The sequence below is a fragment of the Botryllus schlosseri genome, chromosome 10, assembly GCF_051294905.1.
Source record: "Botryllus schlosseri isolate E-star chromosome 10, Bs_hap1, whole genome shotgun sequence".
Classification (NCBI taxonomy): Eukaryota; Metazoa; Chordata; class Ascidiacea; order Stolidobranchia; family Styelidae; genus Botryllus; species Botryllus schlosseri.
This window is the reverse complement of record NC_137245.1, coordinates 15,881,118-15,901,992: the sequence shown is the minus strand read 5'-3', so window position 1 is coordinate 15,901,992 and position 20,875 is coordinate 15,881,118. Positions and strand designations below refer to the sequence as shown.

General features: G+C 40.8%; 1 protein-coding gene across 1 annotated transcript; it reads right to left on the bottom strand.

Moving 5' to 3' along the window:
* Positions 1–157: 157 nt before the first annotated feature.
* LOC145447621 (sodium-dependent phosphate transport protein 2B-like) lies at positions 158–13,916 on the bottom strand. Its single transcript, XM_080325861.1, has 10 exons — positions 13,763–13,916; positions 13,173–13,265; positions 8,636–8,782; positions 8,350–8,496; positions 6,863–6,974; positions 6,631–6,793; positions 6,059–6,160; positions 4,506–4,653; positions 1,867–2,073; positions 158–1,233 (listed from the first exon to the last, which is right to left on the bottom strand). The coding sequence occupies exons 1-10, from the start codon at positions 13,788–13,790 to the stop codon at positions 497–499; spliced, it is 1,884 nt and encodes a 627-aa protein (XP_080181987.1). The 5' UTR covers positions 13,791–13,916; the 3' UTR covers positions 158–496.
* Between the last annotated feature and the right edge of the window lie 6,959 nt (positions 13,917–20,875).

The following is a 20,875-nucleotide window of genomic DNA, read 5'->3' as shown; positions in this document are numbered from 1 at the left end:
GGTACAGTTAACTTCATTGAAGTAACCACTTTGAAATAATTAGGGTGGTATAATTCGCAAGTGAATACATTCCACGTTGAGTTCGCCGACCACGAAGAGGAAATAATCTGACTAGCAGGTGAAATACATGGGAATGTGTTCCCCAAGTGATCGTTAATAATATATGGAAGTATATTTTGCCCCGCCAATGCATTGAATATTACACTTAAGATTAAATAACAGCGAAGCCTGTGTAACAGTTACTTTATCTTATGTGACTGTTTTCTTCGCAATGCATTATGGTACTATCATTTCAGTAATTATGTGCGGGAGTGTCTATATTCCTGTCCAGCAAGCGACAAAACCGCGTTAGTAGTGGTGAGTAAGATATGTGGTATTGTAGGAGTTAAACTGTTATGAAGTCGAAAACGTACGTCTCTTTTTCACATTATCATTGTCTTTCACGGATACCACATGTATCTATATAGAGCATAAATTCTCAAAGAGCATATAACTATCACAGATTCGATTGCCCGATGGCTCCTTCATCCGTGTAGGCGGCATTTTTCGTACCTACTGGTTCCGTTACAACTACTTCGGTTGCTCCTTGGTTCCCATTGGCGGTAGATTTGCGACGGAGCTTTGCACCGAGGCCCATCACAGGACGACACAGTTTGTCGCACCACGAATCGTACGGGTCCAGCGAATGCATTGGTTTGGGTAGGAAATCCCACGTTTTCAATTTTTCGGGAAGGACGCGCGGTCTCTTGGATTGTAAGCAACTTACTACAACCACGGGAATGAAGATCAAAGCTAGGACAATCAGTACGCTCCACAATGCCCACTCATGTGCGAGGGACAGCCCCAATAAGATCGCCGGAATAACGAAAAACACGACGACCAAGTATACAAGCGCGAACCACCTGTGCTTCGCGGTTTTGTTGCCCAGCGCCTTCGCGGCGTTGATTGGAACGGACCGCACCAGCGGAATTGGATACCAAATTATTATCCCACTGATGTTGAAGAATAAATGACAAATTGCAAGCGTCAGGGCTTGCTGCACTTTCCCAGAAGACGCAAAAGCCGCTAAGAGTCCCGTGGTGGTCGTCCCTATGTTAGCTCCGAGAGTTAATGGAAACATGCGGTTCAAACTGATGACGCCGATACCGACGAGTGGGGTTATGCTCGATGTAAACACGGAACTGCTTTGAACGATGATGGTTAATCCTGCTCCAACGATAATCGACAGATATCCTGCAAGTCAACGAAAATCATCGTTATATAGATGTAGCCTAATCACACATATTTGACCAAGACAAAGCTAATATCTTATTTGCTTATCTTATTCTCCAATCATATTCCAGGGGCACAGAGTCTTTGCGCAAATGAATGTTTATACTGGATTAACAAATGGTCGACGGCAGTTGTAAAATGAAAAACTTTATTATTAAACCAGCCGATGTTCTATAAGTTTACGTCAATCCGTCCTATACTACTGTGAGTATCTGGAGGAGTATATGGTTGATTTATGTGTGTGTATTTGACAGAGATGTTGAGCATGCATTTGGAGTTGAATTTGAATCTCAAATCCTGTTCCGGATTTTGATTTCAAAATATGAAATCCGTTAATTTCTGGTATTCGGGGATTTTATTTACTGTAAAATTGTACAATCCACATGGCTGAGAAGTTGTGGAGCAATTATTGATAATGCCAAACTCGAAGATAGTTGTATACATCAACGAACGGTTATTACAGCTCGCCTATAACCACGATGAGTGAGCACAATAATAAGATTTGTATATCATAATGTAAACAACGGAGATAGGCTAAATTGTGACGCAACAACGTCGATTTCCGCAGAACATGAAAACTGAAGAGGCACTGACCCGTAACCCATCCGAATGGTTTCTTGAATTTTGCGTTAATGACTTTCTTGATGATCCTTGCAAGATTTCCTTTTAGTAGAGACGTCAAGAGCTTGACCATACCCGTCAAACACACACACATCGCTATCAGAGAGACAATGAGCAAGATTGCTCCAACTCCTCCGTCTGATAGCCCAGTATTGGCGAAAAGGAAGTCCTCGGTCTGACCTAGATTGTTCAACAACAAATTAGTATTTATCAATACGTAGTCGTATACACCCGCATTAACTTCAATATTGCAGATACACAATTCAGATGGACGAGAGATAAAGATCATGCTGTGTCCAGAGCTGTGGACCATATCAGCTAATTGATCCTAGCACCTAGAGTACTTTATTGTGAATTCCAAACATGCAAGTCCGAGGACTCTGAATTCGAGGAAACATGAAGATTTCAGTCGTATATTGGAGGGTGATGTTTTAATATGCGAGCAACCTCTGGCAGAGCAGAAAATATCGGATTCGTAGTTGCCCAAAATTGCTGTTTCGGCTGCTACAAGTCTAAAGGGTATCACTCAATATTCTTCACATTACTTCCACTATAGGAAACTATGCTTCCACCGCCCTAGTTTTCACGATGCGCAGAATCACTTATCCGAACGTCTGATGATGGATCAGTGGGACGAGCAACGACAGTTTGGAAAACTGACATATTAGCACGTAACTAAATATCTGCATATGACTGCGTATATTCTTGTTTGCCAAGTTTACGACTATGCAATTACATATTCATCCCACGAGAATATGGTACTAGATTGGATGTAAAATGCGGACGCGTATTCATTTCACATCTATTTATATATTGGTGTTTATAAATGGCCATTTAACTTTGGCTTTGACTAAATTGTAATTTTTACTGGAAATGATACATTTTCCTGCCAGCAAATATCCAAATACACGCAAATTATAAATTTGACGTCAATGCTCCGGAAATTGTTGTACTGGCATCGCATCATGGTCACAGAGAGCTTCACCAACATAATTTTTGAATACAGCTTAACTGCGTACTGGCATGAAATTCTATTAACATTCTTTCATGTAACGGTATTATGACGTAATCGTAATGTATCAGCCTTTTGAGCTACACATGCCCGTATTTTGCCTATGTTAGCGCATTTTCGTAGCATCTAACAGCGAATATAATTGCAATGACCTGTCGGCACTACGCAGCTCTTTCGTTATTACTGCTCGTCGAGGTAAAGAGCCAGCCTCAAACACAGCACTCGACCAAGATTGAGTCGACTCAGGTTCAAGTCTATATGCAAGGCCATGTTTGGTTGAACGAAACGCACACAGTGATGATGAATTTCTACCACGTGCAAGAAACATTATTTTTCCGACTTGCTTCATTTGGCGTTCATTTTTGTAGCAATGAGGCGGGCAAGAAAGAGGTTTCCACGGAACCTTTGTACTTCATGTTCTGGATGCTCTGGTGCACGGGCGGCCAACCTTTTCGGCCAAAGGGCCACATGAGATTTGCGAACCCTAGCGCGGGCCACTTGAATGTTGATGATCTTTTTTTAGTCGCCCGATAGGAGCGAACCGGATTAGGTAACGATGAAAACAAGACTTATATTACTACGATTCAGAATCGATAACAATTATGCATGCAAAGCGAGTGTGCTGTGGATAGTGCACTCACGACCTAACTGCGCTAAGTGCGAAAATTTTTCAAAGTTAATTAATGAGTTCGGCCAATACTAATTTCACTTGCATATGTCGCATCTGTATACCGCTGGAGTCACTTGGCAAGGACAGGATTATTCGGCGCTTGGACATATAAATATCGAAGATTTCGGCGAATTTGCGTCTATCAATTTGTGCAAAGGTTTCCATTTGTGCAAAGGTTTCATCGCCGACCATCTTTCTGCGAGTGCAGACGCGAAGTCGGATGTTGGACGACACGTTCTCTCATAATTGCGAATATAGTCAGACTAAATTCAGTAAACTGGGCGTATTTTTAATTTCCAGAAGGTGGTATCAAAAGCAACAAAATGAGTGACAACAAATCGCGCGTAGTGCTAAGAAAAATATCAAGTCGAATGAATCTGCAACGAAATATTCTACTTTATGGTCATATACGAAGTTCTATACGAAAATTGTGGCTGGTCCCTGGCATATACGCCAATGCGTCGGAAATGATATTTTTGTCATTAATATCCCAAATGTTGCGGTCAGGCGATTAAAATTTTTGGTTGGCCTTGCAAGTTCACAATAGACTACCTGGGTAATTTATTATTGGATATTTTGTCTAATTTCGAGAATTATCTCGCGGGCCACTCTTTATATTCTCGCGAGCGACATTTGGCCCGTTGGCCACGGGTTGGCCGCCCCTGCTCTGCAGCAATCGAGGTTTCAAAGCTTCCGCGGTGGGAAGAAAGTTTCGAGATAATACTCATTGATAAATATAATTCCTAGTTAACTAGAAGTGTATAGTGTCGGTACTCGAAAGAACATCTAGCATTACTTGACTCGAATCACTATAATTATGCTGGATTCGGATTCGAGTAATCTATTCGTTGTGCCCAAACTTGGTAATGAGTAACTGTATTCGGGCCTATAACCAGACAACCTTAGAATAGTGAATAGTCGTTTACGTACATAGTGCTTTGTCCACTGTGATATTTCGCAGCTCCCATTGCGATGTGATATCTGATTCGTTGTAATCTTGGGCCGAAACTTCAGTTCCATTGAAGTAATGGACGGTGAGGTTCCTCGTTTCTGTGTAGGCTGACCGCTTACACCACGTCTGTAAAGTATAAATCATGACAATACTTGAAAATTGCGGTGGCGGTTCAGCAAACATTTTCTTGTCCGGTAGCGCTGATAGCTATATATCTAGGGCTGAGCAAAATGATTCGTGTACTCGGAATCTGAATCGAGTATTAATTAAAATAATTCGAGTCGAGTAGTAAAAATGACGATTTTATCGAGTACTGAAATTATACGCTACTCGCCACTGAAAGTTAATTTACCAACGATAATTATAGTTTCGGCACTCTTTTGCACTGTGGAAGACTTGAAACCTTGATCAGCCGTAACACAGCATATGAAACAGAAAATACTAAGCCACGAAGGTTACTGGAAATAACATACTTCTGAAGTCATGATCAACTCACAACATTGTCACAAAGTGCAATGAATTCGGTATAGTATCATCAATGTGATGGAGAACATGCTTCATATTCTTTGTGGACGCGTAAAAAGTACATTTTTGAACTTTGACTTCTCGCATACTGTTATTACGTCATAATGAGTGACACTCGAATGCTCGACTCGAATAATATACGTGATTCAGAATCCAATAACTCAGGTAGGCCTACTCGATTTTGCCCAGCTCTACCTATATCTATAGCTTTGGTTATTTATTCTCCCAAGCCCCTGACAATAAAGAGCCACGATTTAGATTTTTATTTATCACACCCAGCGAAATTACCGAGCGCAAAGGGCAACTTTGGATTTGCCGTGCAGTTATGATGCGACATTGGCATCTGTATCTGAATTCTAATTTATTAGTCTAAGCATTGCATCCAATGCATCGACCGTTCTGGTCTTGTCGATTTTGATGGTGTTCCGCACTGAGATAAGTCTTGAAACTCTGTATAGTAAGTGGTTTAGGACGAGGAGTAGGCTATGTGTCGGTGTTGGTCTGTAGTCAGTGGTGGCTTTAGTTAACTGGTTCACTTATTTTACAATTTGACAGTGTATGATAACAGAAGGCTTAGGAGCTAGAGCAATTCAACATTCCGGCCTGCTGCTTCAAAGCCGTGTTAGAGTGAGTTTATACGCAACAAGTAATACTGTTCCATCTGGCGCACTAATATTAAGTTGGAAACAATAGATGCGAAAGGAGGGTCTGGGAGCGGAGCCCCCATAAGCTCCGATTGCATACTTATAGGGGGTCCTCCGGAAGTCTCGCCCAGAGCCTCAAATTGTAGGGCCACCACTATCTGTAGTGATTTTAAACATGTTCAGCACCGAGATAAGTCTGCTAAGACTGTGTGCTATTTCACGGCTGGCAGTCACTGATCAGGTTGGTAATTTCGTTGCCTAAGTCGACTACGTATAGTTGTGTGCTGTTTCATTTCCGACTTATGGAATTGTGTCACTATATCAATCGTTATTCCAAGTCCGCCGTCGGTCCACTGACTTACCGTGACCATACTGCTGCTTTCGTCGTCTTTTTCTTTGACGATATTCGTAATAACAGTCTTATTCACAGATATGATTTTGCTCGTCAACGGTTTGGTTATCACCTGCAAAGCGAAGCAGACGCGTGAGATGCTTTTCGTCACTGCAAAGATTTCCGAACATTTTAAATTTACCACAATCTTAATCGAGTCAAATATCCAGTGAATATATGGTCGGTATGACATGTGATAGAATTTGCAGAAATCTAGCGTTATTGCGGAGAAAATCGCTCCATCTTAGGAAATGTATAATTGACTACGTCAAGTGTTGGCTGAGGTTCACGCGTATGACGTATGCAAATATTCCGCCATTGAACTAAATATGTCCTGTCCACTTAGTGCTAAAGATCGCGAATATATTCTCAGGACACGGGCGTGTTTTAGTTTTCATTCCTGCACATCGCGTCACCGCTTGGAAGCTGTTTAACTGCATGCGTATTGTCGATTGATTCATATTATGAGCTCAGTATTACAACAAATATACTGCAGGTCTATTATTCATGGTTGTCAAAGTATCATCTATTCCCAGTAATTACCTTCAGCATATCCGGTAGTTTTTTATTTTTGTCAACACTTCCGAAATCGCCAACAATAGCGGTCGATAGACGTTCAAGGTAACGTGTGATCAACTCAATCGGTAGAAGGATAACTACACTCAGCAGATTAAAGATGTCATGGACGGTCGCCCCGGCAAACGCCCTGATAATACGATAAAAGCAAGACTGTACCAAGGTTTACACTTTACAATTACAGTATCCGACAACTTACTTCCTGAACTCCTCTCTCTTCGCCGATTGTCCAAGTGATACGATGGTATTGGTGACAGAGGTTCCAATGTTGGCACCCATAATCAGGGGTATGCCACTTCGTACCGAAATAACTGCAAATGACAGAATACGGATGGTGTTTATCCTTTCAATCATACAGATAGCAAACGCGTTGTCCGCTCAGGTTAGACGAAATTTTGGCAACTTGGTCCTTTCGGGTGAATATATATATTATATACCGACTTGTTGATGCATACATTTGTAACCTTCCGTTTTCAACTGCCGTATACTCGAAGTAACAACGGTCGCAGTGGTTCCCATAGATTTTCAACTTATGGCACATTAGAATAATTACAAAAGGCTCGCGGCACACTTACAAGACAAGACAAGTTGATTGAAAAATTCACTTTCACGCGTTAATGCCATGGATGTTTGAAAACGCTTAAGATCTTGTAATTATATCTACTAGGGATGGTGTGAACGTGAGGTTCACGTTCGCGTTCTGTGTGTGAACCTCGGAAATTTAGCGGTTCACGTTCACAAACGAACCTTGGTAGGTTCTGCACTGTGAACCTTTTTTCATATATTACAATTTGCACTTCATTGTAACGTCTTTTGTTGAAATTTATTGTATTTCAACTGCGTGCCACTCTATGCGTGGCGCTGGCAGCGTAGAAAAATCAACACTAAACGAACATGCACCTTCGCAATCATAAACATTTTACTTGCTTTGTTACAAAAGTTTGCTCTAAATATCCAGCTTTCCGTTGGTTTATATTTAGTGACTCTCTGCTGTGAGCTTCACCCGCAATCACACAATATCAAGAGCTAAATACACTACATATAGGTAGTCGGCGAATGATGCTTATTCAACCAATCAATGAAATTGATATCGTTGCCTGATGTAAAAAATCTAGCAGGCGTACGGGGTCAATCTTGATTTCATATGTTTCTTGTATCATGAAAACCAAATCCGTGCGATTGGAGCGTTGGCTACCGCTGTGTAACTTGTTAAAGGGGTAATATCGGTAGCAAGTACAGAAACCCGTTTTACACTCTGCTCAATATTAGCGTAGCAATTATACTCAGACGCCGAATACATTGTCCGGTCTGGCCTATACTGTTAAGGCGTAGGACCTTGCAAGTCCTCGTTGAAATTGTTGGCAAAGGACGGAAGATATTGATTTGTGGGATTATTATATCATTTGATTGCCCCAGTTGATACACTCGGCGACGTTTAAAATGTCACTATGTACTTCAGCATTGTGGCATATGTGGCCCGAGTCGTCGCTAGGTATCGTGTACACTGTACATTTATATATCCTATCACTTCACTGAAATGTGGGGTTTGAATTAGCAATATGACGTCACATGACGTCATGAGGTTCACGTTCGCGTTCACACAGAACCTTTCAAAAAGGTTCGCGTTCACACGAACCTGAACCTTTCAGAGGTTCACACCATCCCTAATATCTACCATATACTTACGTCCGGCAGCGGTCATTGTAACAAAAATGGAAGTGGAGGTTGATGAACTTTGGACAAGCACCGTTACCAGGATTCCAATGATGAGCCCAGTGATGGGATTCGACATTAAATCGTTTTGAGCGAAGATGTCACCGGCAGCCTTTCCAGCTGTTAAAAAAGTTTAGGCTTAGGCCTGTTTCATTTGGCGTTTATAGAAGAGTGAAATGCCGCAATTCATTCACAGAGTCCTTCCCGTAGTTGTTATAGGTCTGTTCTTATTATTTTATGTAATGCATGATGTTCTTACCTAATACTTGAAATGCTGAACCCATGAGACCGAGCGAGCAAATGAAGAGGTAAAGAAATGCAATCACAAATAGGAACTTGGCAATGCCTATCAGGACTGTTTTCACCTTTTCCTTGTCTGTTTTTTCATTCCACGGATCGGTATCAACTGAATAAACAGTATACGTAGTAATTGCAAAGTCTATATATATCATTACGTAGGTTATATACAACGCGACTGCACCGCGAATTAATAATTCCGCAGACAGGTGCATCTAGCAAGAGGATCCTCCGAATTCGACAGAATTGATAAAATACAGACTTGCGTCAATCGCAAGCCCGACATGTGGCAATCACAGCATAAGACGCATGCAATGAATTGCAAAAAGTTAATTCGAAACAATAACTTCATATTGTTAATTTATTCGCTAAAAGCTTTTCGACTGACCCTCATCAGTAGCGAAACGTCAGTGATAGGGTGAATCAAATTCGAAATGTAAGAACTATTTTGTCTGTATGACGTAACAATAACAAAAACAAACAACCAGTAGACGGGCAAGATACGGTAGTAACGGTACAAAACAAACGTTAACGAGTACATATTCGGTTATAAATAACCGAAAACACAACACATAACATTAATGAAATATTCCAAGAGTGTAGAGGCGTTCCTTCTGGCGGCAGAGAATCGGCTTTCGTAGCTTTATGATCGTAGATTCCAGGACAGGTGAGTTTGTTCTATGGTGGTAACTGCATTCGTGACTCGTTCACATTTGCTGATACCATTCGTAATGTTGATCTCGATGAGTCCGAAATGTCTATGTGTTCGTTTGATATAATAGTTTATTCACGAACGTGCCAGTTCAAGAGACTAGAGATTTGTGCCAATGAACTCTATGGTGGAGTCCTTCCATCTCCTCCATTCTCAAGGTCTTCTTTTGTTAAATTAATGCGATTGATCACTTGTGATGTCGAATTTAGTTTTAATAACACCATATATACACAGATTGATGGTGTTGCAATGGGATCGCCTCTCGGTCCCATTCTGGCTAACATTTTTGTGGGGTATTACGAAAAACGGTTATTCGAAGATATTGATCGACCATTAATGTATCAAAGATATGTTGATGACACCTTCGCCATATTTGAGAATGAATCCCAGCGTGATTTGTTTCTGAGCAAATTGAATGGTCTTCACCCGTCACTGAAATTCACCATGGAAAAAGAGGTTAATAATTCATTAGCATTCCTTGATGTTGTAGTTGAAAAGACGGGTGCTAATTTTGTTACATCAGTTTACCGTAAGCCTACATTCAGTGAGCAATACATTTCGTGGGATTCTTTCTGTCCAGTAAAACGTAAAGTAAATTTGATAAGAACTCTGGTGCACAGGGCTCTGATGATTTGTAGTAAAGTCAAACTTGATTCTGAATTGGAGAACATTCGGTCAATCTTTCAGTCAAATGGTTATCCTGATCATATTATTAAAATGACCATGGATCGTAAACTCAAAGATTTCAGAAAACTTAAACCGTTTGGACCTAGAAAATGCCCTGTTTATTTGCATCTTCCTTGGATTGGGAAAGTGTCCAACAGGTTTGAAAAACAAATTAAATCGTCAGTGAGGCATTGTTTTTCACAAGTAGAACCTCAGATAATCTTCATGACGAAATCTCTGATGCCTGCAACACAAGAGGATGTGCTACCTGCGACAAATCAAAGCAACATTATATATGAATACACGTGCCGATGTGACAGTCGGTATGTAGGTCGCACGTCTCAGCGCTTGCAGCAAAGAACTCGCCAGCATGTCCCACGGCAAATTAGAATAACTAATGTTTCTCCTACTCCTTCATCGCAGTCTGTTGACACAATGCGTGATTATGATCAAGTTACTGCTTGTAATTCGGCTATTGTACAGCATCTCTTATCCCATCCAGAATGTGCTGACCATTACAATGACAGTCAATTTTCTATACTTGCTCGTGGCCGTTCTCTTTTTTATTTAAAGGTCCTGGAATCTACGATCATAAAGCTACGAAAGCTGATTCTCTGTCGATAGAAGGAACGCCTCTACACTCTTGGAATATTTCATTAATGTTATGTGTTGTGTTTTCGGTTATTTATAACCGAATATGTACTCGTTAACGTTTGTTTTGTACCGTTACTACCGTATCTTGCCCGTCTACTAGTTGTTTGTTTTTGTTATGATTACGTCATACAGACAAAATAGTTCTTACATTTCGAATTTGATTCACCCTATCAATGACGTTTCGCTACTGATGAGGGTCAGTCGAAAAGCTTTTAGCGAATAAATTAACAATATGAAGTTATTGTTTCGCGTTATTTTGAAGTTCTGTACCACAAATCACTTGTTTAAAAAGTTAATTGAAGATCTGTGACTGCTATTCTTCACGGTGACGGTAGGATTATCCGGAATTCGCCACGGCGCCTACACTAGCACATGGGATATGAGCAGGCCTGTTTATTTTTGGATATTGGGTTTTATTTTTGGAGATTCTCCAAAAATAAGATTTGAAAACATCCAAAAATAAGATTTTTTTGGATGATGTTTTTCAGTGAAATAAACAAGTCAGAGCGATGTAAACGACCAGAAAACTCATAAAAACACACAAAACAGCATCTATGTGAGGGAAGGGGTCACCGAAACGCTAAAACTACTTCCATTCAATCCAATTCACGTTTCTGCTGACATTGCCTGCCTGCCTGCCCGCCCCTCCACCTTTGTACTCCTATAAGTTTCACAGTGCGACACGTAGAGAAGACGGGAATGCAGCTTGAGTGAGGCAAAGGGAACGGCGAAATCATATACAGCCACCTCTGTCACAATCACTTCGTCCACACGATGACGGGACTCATCTGCTGATGCTTCAGACGACAACACAACTTGATCCAGAGTAGATGGAAAGCGTGCGCCCCAAGTTTGTTGACGCTCGTTTATTGTCAATGAAGAGGGTGGCCTCTTGGTTGACTGGAAACCGTACCAAACTCCTTGATGTTATGGACGAAAACAGTACGGCGTGTGCAATTTCGCTGCTGTGGTGGATCCATCTGATCGTTCTCGATCGCATGGTCACGCTCGCACATAGCTGAGCACCACCGTCACGAAGCTTCATAGTCTTGACGTTCTGATCATGGAGCAGCAGGAGCTCATACACCTGGTCGAACGCCTATGTCCAGGTGAGGACTGGGACGAGGACCGCCACAAGGAAGGTTTTCTGGTCAGATGGTGTTGGGCTGTCAAGTTCAATGAGGCACGCAACTTCGCGGAGTATCAGAGGTTTCAAGCTCATTACTGACGAGCGCTTTTCAGGAGCAAAGGAATATTGGAAAGTTTGAAGAGTTAGACATTCCTCCATTTTTGGACCCCTAACCTCGATGTTTCCCACAATTGCGATGTTCGAGACCGATATCTCGAAAATCAAGGGGGGGGGGCGTCTCGCAGTGATTAATATTCTTTAGAAGGCATCCTCCAGGCCAAAGACTAAATTTGTGAAAAATGTATTGGAAAGTTAGATCAAGATCACTGATGATATCTATGTGTTGCAGGACTTGAATACATGATAATAACATACTTTTGGTGGATTTTTTCAGTAGTAATGGGGCTCAAAACACCTTCAATTCTTATTTTTGGAGATCCTCCAAAAATAAAATTTGAAAACATCCAAAAATAAGCTATTTTTGTTATTTTTGGAGAAATCCAAAAATAAACAGGCCTGGATATGAGTACTGTATCTCCATAAGGATTGGTGTATTTGACTCATTTTCACTCGTGCGAATGGGTGCGAAAGCACAATTTGGCCCCCGAAAGTGTCGTTTACCTGATTTAAACCCTATGCAAGGGTGTATAAGTCCGAAAAATACACCTATCTTTCACTCATAGATTTACAGTGTTGGATGTCATATGATATTTTCTGGATCTGTGCCTGTTGCGTGCATGCGATAGTCGGTAAATATGGCGTATTGATATAGTCAGCGTCTCGAAAATCGCTAGCATGTTGTCGACATTGTCAATTAAGGACGTTGCAAAACAATTCTCTTTTTCGCTGCTGAAATTCATTGCCCGCTAAAGACATTTCTATCCAAACAACGCCCATTACAGAAGCATAAGATAAAATCTTCATCGAATTTTCGGTAAGCAAATTAGTAAGTATTTGGTGAACCTCGAGCTGATCGAAGATGACGCACGTAGCTCAGGGCTGTGGTGGTATATTTCCAAATCATTAGCTAGCTGGATTGCTGGAGTCATATTAATTTTGCAGCGACGTTCGGCCGAGACAAGCCCAGTGACGCGACAATAGCAAATTACCGACATGGCGACGGCCGAGCGTAGCCAAAGATGCGAGAGGCTTCTGTGCCCCAATATTGGCCTTGTACATGTACAATGATATGTTTGTTGTCTGTATTCACTACGCCACAATGGATCAGTCACGTGACGTTGTTTAAAAAAGTCGCCTTTCACCGAATTTTCAAATGGCACTTTAGCACACCCACATTTCCACCCTGGATACACGTAGCATACTATAATATATACTTACAATCCATATCATCGGTCAATGCATACGGATCATGCTTTTTCGGCGCAGCAGGTCTGGTGATTGCGTCGTTTTCATAGTTGTGTACGTCCGCATCTGAATACGTATATGGTATATCATACATTCTTTAACTTAATTTAATTTAATTTGTTCATCCCTTATAGGTTTACTTTCATCTGTTCAGAACATCAGAAGATTATAACACTACGGAAAGTCAGGAAAGAATCCAAATGTCATAGTGAATTCCACCAATTACACCCCATGTCGGCCTACGATGGCAATAGAATACAATAGAATTATAAAGAGGCTTGGTAACTGCACACGAAAATACAGAAATTTTCATATATAGTTGGCAACATATTGAATAGCTAATATCACCTGCCTGTATTTTGGTTTGACTGTGGACAACGGACATGTACCACGACTATGTGACATCTAGACCCATACAGGGAGAATATATACATTACAATTTAACCTCTACACGTGTGTGTGTAGCTGTAGAGCTCCGTGACCGGAGCATAAATCAAGCAGCTTCACACTGTCGAGCGTCAAACTAGGTAACAGGTAACTAGGTAACTATTCCAATTACTTACCGAAAGCAGGATTGCCTTTTCCCTCCATGATGATGCTACAATGAGTTTCCGGATGAGTCAATTTAGAGAGGATCTTACAATTTGAATAAGCATACAGATATGGCTGTCAGAATAATGGATACATCATAAAGTGCATACGATTCGATACGATACGATACGACTCGATTCGCATCCACGACTAGACTATACGCCAAATATATCGCCTTTCAGCAATCAAGTCATCAAATTGACATATTTCGCACCCTAACACAACCTCCGCTTGACAATAACCAGCAAGAGTAATTGCTGCTGATTCATCTAAACCAGGGGTTCCCAACCTTTACACACCCAGCCAGCCTTGTCAATTTTTGAAAATCAATGTCCCCTATTTTTCAACCTTTTGAAAAAATGAAGAAACGGTATTTAAAATGTTTATACAATGACCGGTTGTTAGCATGATAATTGGATATAAATACAACACACAGTAAAAATGATAGTACCATAATTAATTACCTACTACATATTCAGTTAATATGAGGGAGCTTGTGTTTGCTCCGTTAATGTCTTAATTGGCGGTATGGTATTAAATAAGTCGCATGCCATATTGAATAACCAAGACACTGCGCTGCTTCAGAAGTAATATTTTCGAAAGCACACACTCACAACGATATGTTGATGTGAAAGGCATCTGCAATGGCATAACGTTCATAATGACATATATTACGCTCATGGTACGATTTGCTGAGTTTGGTAAAACAAAGTAATTAAAGTCAATATCAAGACATAACTTCAAACTTGTTTTTTCACTACAGTATCCCTGTCTTTTGTTATGATGTATACACTTGAAGATGATAAATCTTTCCAATATTTTCATGCCCCCACCCCTGAAGAGGGCTCATAGCCAACAGGTAGTGAACCATTGAGTTAAACGAATATGAAACTTGGCTATTGGCTATGCTATAGTTATTGGGCGCATAGTAGGCTATATGGGCATTGGGCAAGGATGTCCCACTAGTAATATTATCGGATTGTCCCATCTGAATCGCACGTGGTGACAGTGCTTTGACGATATGCCAATAGCAAATATACGATTCGATAGCTCGGTCTGGTAACACAGAACAGAAAGATACAGCCAACTATAGTTAAATATATCAGTTTAGCACAGCTATAGATCTTATGCTAATGACATAACTTAAATGACTAGACCGCAAATGTCGTCAGCGCCGTTGCAGACACATTATATACGGCATAGGTCGAAAAGATAGAAAAAAGATCGGCAGCCAATTATATCGATAAGTATTTTATGTTTATTAGAAAACATATGTACGTGAGCTGGCGAACACCACTGTACGGCGCGACGTGCTACGGAGCTTGCGCGCCGAAAGCATTTTGGAACGGGTTCAACACAGAGCATGCAGTCAGTTTTTCGTCCACAAAATTATTAGTTATGGTTCAATAGGAATGCCGCAACCGGCTTCAATGTTTTCGAACCGGAAATGTAGATCGTGATAGCAAATGTTTCACTAGTCGTGCTCATGAGCGAACATCACTCGTTCGCGGAAAGAAAAAAACACCCAAAGTAATTTAAAAAGTATCACAAACTGCACAGAACCGCGAAAGCTTGAATTATTCCTAATTAATGCAACAAGCCTATTCAATACTCCCGAAACTAAAATTTTACCTGAACATATCAGATATCAGCAACGTTTGGATTTTGTTACCATTCCTACGTCTATTATTACATATTGCTCGACAGTACTGTCGGTGGCACAATACCATCGATGATAGTTATCAGTGTTGGGCTGACTCGTGTGACGTTTTACGAATGACTTGAATTGACTTAACTCAAGTCGTCACTGCGTTAAAATGACTTAACTTGATTCGGACTCGACGTACGAGGTATGAAATTACTCGTGACTCGGAGTAAAGTTCTCGGGTCCATTTCTAAGCCATTCAGTGCATTTTTTCTTTGCAAACATTTGAAGGGTATCGGCCATGCTGAGAATAAGCTATATCTCATCGATACATTCATTCTTTCCTCTGTTTAATGTTTCGATGTCATTAATTCTACGAACACTGAACAGTGATATCGAAGAGAAACCAGCATCGTCGTCGACATGGATGGCCCTAATTCCGTCGTGGTGGCGATGACTGGCAAATGGCAATATAATATCATTACAATTAGGCATGAATATATTTAATTAGTATCTTTTGGGCGAAACTAGATGAGACTCCTGCTAGTTAAATGTCTGTGCATCACACATCTGAATACATCTTGGGCTACATGCGAGATTGTAAATACGATTTACGAGCGGTATAGGCGATAGTTTTGAAATATCGATATACCTAATTGGCACGCCATTTCGGTTTATCGGTCGTTACATTGGAATGAGCACTGACGGCATGTATTAATTTCGGAGACAGCACCAAAAACACAGAATCGGCTTTATACGAAGAACAAAAATTCTCAGTAACTCAGGTAAATCCTGACTCACATAGACGTCGTAGTTTAGAAATAGCATGACACGAAGCACCAAGTCTGACGCGGTATATAGCCTAGTATACATGCAATCGTGCAATGTGCAATTGTGCGTGTATCTGCATCTGCACAATAAGTCAAACGACTCAATGGGAGTGATCAAATTTGGCGATTAGAAACTGACTTGAAATCGAAAATTTTTAGATTAGTTGACTGGACTCGAGTTACTTTAAAAACTTCCATGACTCGACTCGCGACTATATGACAATTTTTAAAATTAATCGCTTGACTACAGAAGTCGGAATTCTCAGTTACCGTACTCGGAATGATTTGCGACTCGACGGCAGTGATCTGTTTCCCAGCATTGGTTCATATATATCTCATAATCTCTGACGGCAAAACCCGCCTTCATCCCTGATTATACTTCCCGTCATATTACAAATCATTTGCAACTCACCACTTCGGAGATGACACTTAAACAATTGATATAGTGCTTGAGACGAATATATATAGTCATTGAAGGGCGTAGTCTCACAATGCAGTCATACGTTCTATCGAAAGTGATAAAGCGATTTCCACCGGCCTATCAAAAATTTACTCGAGGCTATAGATCAGGGGTGGGCAAACTACGGCCCGCGGGCCGCATGCGGCCCGCAACACCGTTCTGTGCGGCCCGCGAGAGTCAAAAGAAACTTTTTAAAAATAATGATCAAATTATACATACTCAATATCGAATTATTGTAGGGACTTGATACTACTTTTTCTTAGTATATTTCACCATGATAATTTTAAGACAATGGTTCCAAAACTGGGGTGCACGCCTTCCCCCCCTTGGGGTGTGAAGGCATCTGAAGGGGGCGGGAAGCTGAGCTCAACAGAAAAAAAATTTGCGCTCCGCGCGATTGTAAACCACTATAATTATTGCTCTGTATTGACTCTGAATTTCATAGTTAAAAATCTCTCATCCACAGTCGTCACCTTCCATGCCATCAAACTATCCGTTAGGTCTGCTAGCATCCTGGGTGTGTGTCACCATCATAAAGGGGTAGGGCGTGTCTTAAAAAGTTTGAGAACCACTGTTATAAGGTAAATACTTCCTATAATAATTTTATGTTTAATTTCTGGCGCGACAGCCCGATCTCAAGGCCCATGCAGTTTGAAAGGTTTCAACTGCTAAACATCACAGAACTCCTAAACGAGATTGACATAATTCGGATCACGAGTGTGATTTCAGATTGGCCACTCCAGCATTAATTACCTCAGTGATGTGTTTATAAAAAACGATTCGGGCGTGTCTTAGGCAGATTCGTTCTCGGTATGCGCAGAATTGGGGTATTTATATTTTATCCACACCTAGTAGAAGTGTATTTGAAGCTAGCATGATGATGATGATGATGATGATGATGATGCTGTCAGCATCAGATCGCTGCTCACAGATTTAAATTTCAATCCGGTTCTAAGAATCGGGACAGCCGACTTACATCTCTATAGTTTTGACAAATTGGTTATTGAGGTCGACCAGCCGATGAAATCTCGCCACTATGTTTCTGACGCGAGTACGATATCTCAAAGCAATGTTTGGTTTGTTTTAAATAAGCACATATATTATATCCATGTCATCACTATTATCAAATACCAATATTGCGTTTTGGTTTATAATCCCAATTTTATATAGTGCGGCCCGCGAATGGATTTAGATGTTGAATGCGGCCCGCGAGCTCAAAACTTTGCCCACCCCTGCTATAGATATATCTTCGTATTGAAAATTGAGAAGTTATTCGCGAAATTAACGTAGTGATTCACAAAAAAAGTGTCCGTGTTTACCTGATATTTTACGCACATATTTCTCCGTGGTGATATCCCAGAAATAAACAACCTTTCCAGTTCGCTTCGCATACGCGATTAGGGTAGCATTTCAACCAAATTGTATTGGCGCTGTGATGGCGCTGTTGACGGACCTACCCATTTCGAAAACACAAACGGAATCCAGTAAATAAAGGGTTGCTATTGATCATTTGTCAACTGAATCCGCTATAAATGTAACTGAAGTTTCTTTTGAGACTGGAATTGGCGACCGGGGCGTATATTACTTCCAATTTCACCCTTAAACCTCGCATGTAACCTTCGCAAATCTCCAAAGGATTTCAATCCAACGTATTATTGCCATCGCAGGTCAATTTGGATTCGTTTAGAAAGACCCCAGTACACCGTATCCACCCAATCCTGATTTTCATTGATTTTATTAAACTTGTGCTACGATATTGATTTCGTGAAGTCGAATTTCATAATAATAGCCATATATACAGAATGTGACGTAATCCGAGAAGCGTCTGTATTGTTATTGTCGGAATTGACGCGTACATCAGGGTGATATAACAGGCACAACCGAAAATATTTTGAGTTTCGTGATCCAAAATCGTGTATGGCATAATTCATTTCTCCGATCCTACTATTAAACCTTTGTAGAAATGTTTCCTTATACAAAATAGCGCACGTATGTGTGTGAAGGGTTACCAGTGAATTCGGCACTTGGTATGTAGGCTACGTATTTACGTACCGAGTTCGGGATTAGGTTACGGTTAGAGTTAGGGATTAGGGTGTGGGGTGGGACGGGTATATAGGTTAGAATTAGGAGCCGCCAAGTGGTGAATTCTATAGTAGCCGAATTCACTGTGAAGCATCCGAGTTCGTAATGGTTTAACACATGAACAGGTGGTGGAAAAATTTCCCCTAAGGTCAGACGTTGGTCGTGAGAAACTGCAGAAAACTAGAAGTATCGCGGAAGCTAATCATCTTTGAGGCCACCACGATGTCGCTAATTATCCGTAAGGGTGGTGACTCTGGATATTCTGAGAACCCAGTGCGTTCTGTATAGAGACGCATTTGGTGAGGTCAATGTGTTATGTATATAGACTTTGTTTCAGCCGTTTTTGCGTCGAGGAACACTTGATGCATTACGAAATTCTCGTGGAACACCACGCGAAATGCACGCAATACAAAATTAAGACGGACACAATTTATGCACCTTCAGTTTTTTTATTATGTGAAATCTGGACTTCTTTGGATATGCCTGCACAACGAATTTTGTGGAACTGACTTTAAAAAATACATGCAATCACCATCTTATTCCAGACTCGGTGTATGGATTGAAACGTATATTTCGACAATAATATTAATTCTCAAATTCTTTTTCCCGAAAGAAGTTATCCAGGATTAAATCTCATACAAAAGTATACAAAAGATATCTAACAATTGGTACAGAGCGTTAATATTCAAGTTTCGCGAGCCGCAATTGGCGATTAGGCATCCGAGTGGCCTATATATGCGTCGCAAATAGAGCAAGCGGTTTGTTACAGCATAATATTTTTCCATTAGAATTTAATGAAGAGCTATTGCTTACAAATCATCGCTAAGTTGAAGTCATTTCATTGGGAATTTAGCACATGATCCATTTTATGCAATGCTGTATAAGTGTATATAGGCTACTACATAGTACATATACCTACGTCCTACATACCTCTCCGACAAACCAGGCGTACAGTAGGCTCCCACTCAATTGTCCAGATGTCCCTTAATGTAAGCAATAAGGCAAAGTGTGATTGGACAAACGATACGTTTTATTCTGATGAAGAAGCGGTATGGACCATACACAAATATAGGATGATATTCTTGAGTAACAGTGAGTGGAGCAAATCCTGAAGGGGTATACGAACTATGGTATTAGTGAATAACCCCCTCCAAGAAAGATTGGCCATGTACGACTGCTGTGAAACTAATCATTTTTGTTCCACCTTACATGAGATACAATGCTTTCAAACTAGCGACTCTGCAGTCTGCATCGGAACGCCTGAAGATCTTTCTCGTAACTCCGGTTGAAAAACATTACGGCTACGACGGAGTATATTGAAGATTGGTAGATCTACATAGCGTTGACTGTGATATCAATATTCTCTGACCATGTCTCGAATGAACTACACTCAATACATCTCTCTAAACATGCGCAGCGTATTCATAATTCTAGTTATTTTACCGACGCGTTCTTACTTCACTTGCCGCTGACTAGGAATCTAGCAATCTACTCTACCTTGTCCACAAGACACGGAATAAGAATAACGAACAAATTCGAATAGCAATGTTGGTTCGTTATCGCGCGAGAATTTTCACAGACGACTGGCTGCGCTCGTTACAGCAAACCCAATTCGGGAATTAGTGAGGGATGTTTAATTGTTTATGTTTCAATGACATAAGCTTATCAAGCAATCATGTTCGACAACACGGCCGGTGGGTCATACACTAAACTGAACTATGTTTGAGTATTGGACTACTCTGTTACATCGGCACGATATAAAGGCCTCAACATAGCCTATGCCTCCCTGGCTCAAAGTGCCGGATATTCTTTCGCCAGCCCTACCACTCGCTATTCCTGCCTGACAAACACACATTGTCGAAGGATCTGAAATGCAAGGTTCAAAATATAAAGCGACTCGCTTTGTTTACAGCTTCCCTTAGATTCATTTTATGATATTAAAGCTAGAACTATTAATATGCCCTCGACTATCTATACCGCACAAGGCCTGGCTTTCTCTTAATATATAGACCTGCATATCAGCTCGATCAGTTTCATTCAGTAAGAAAGAACCCAATCTATTATTCGT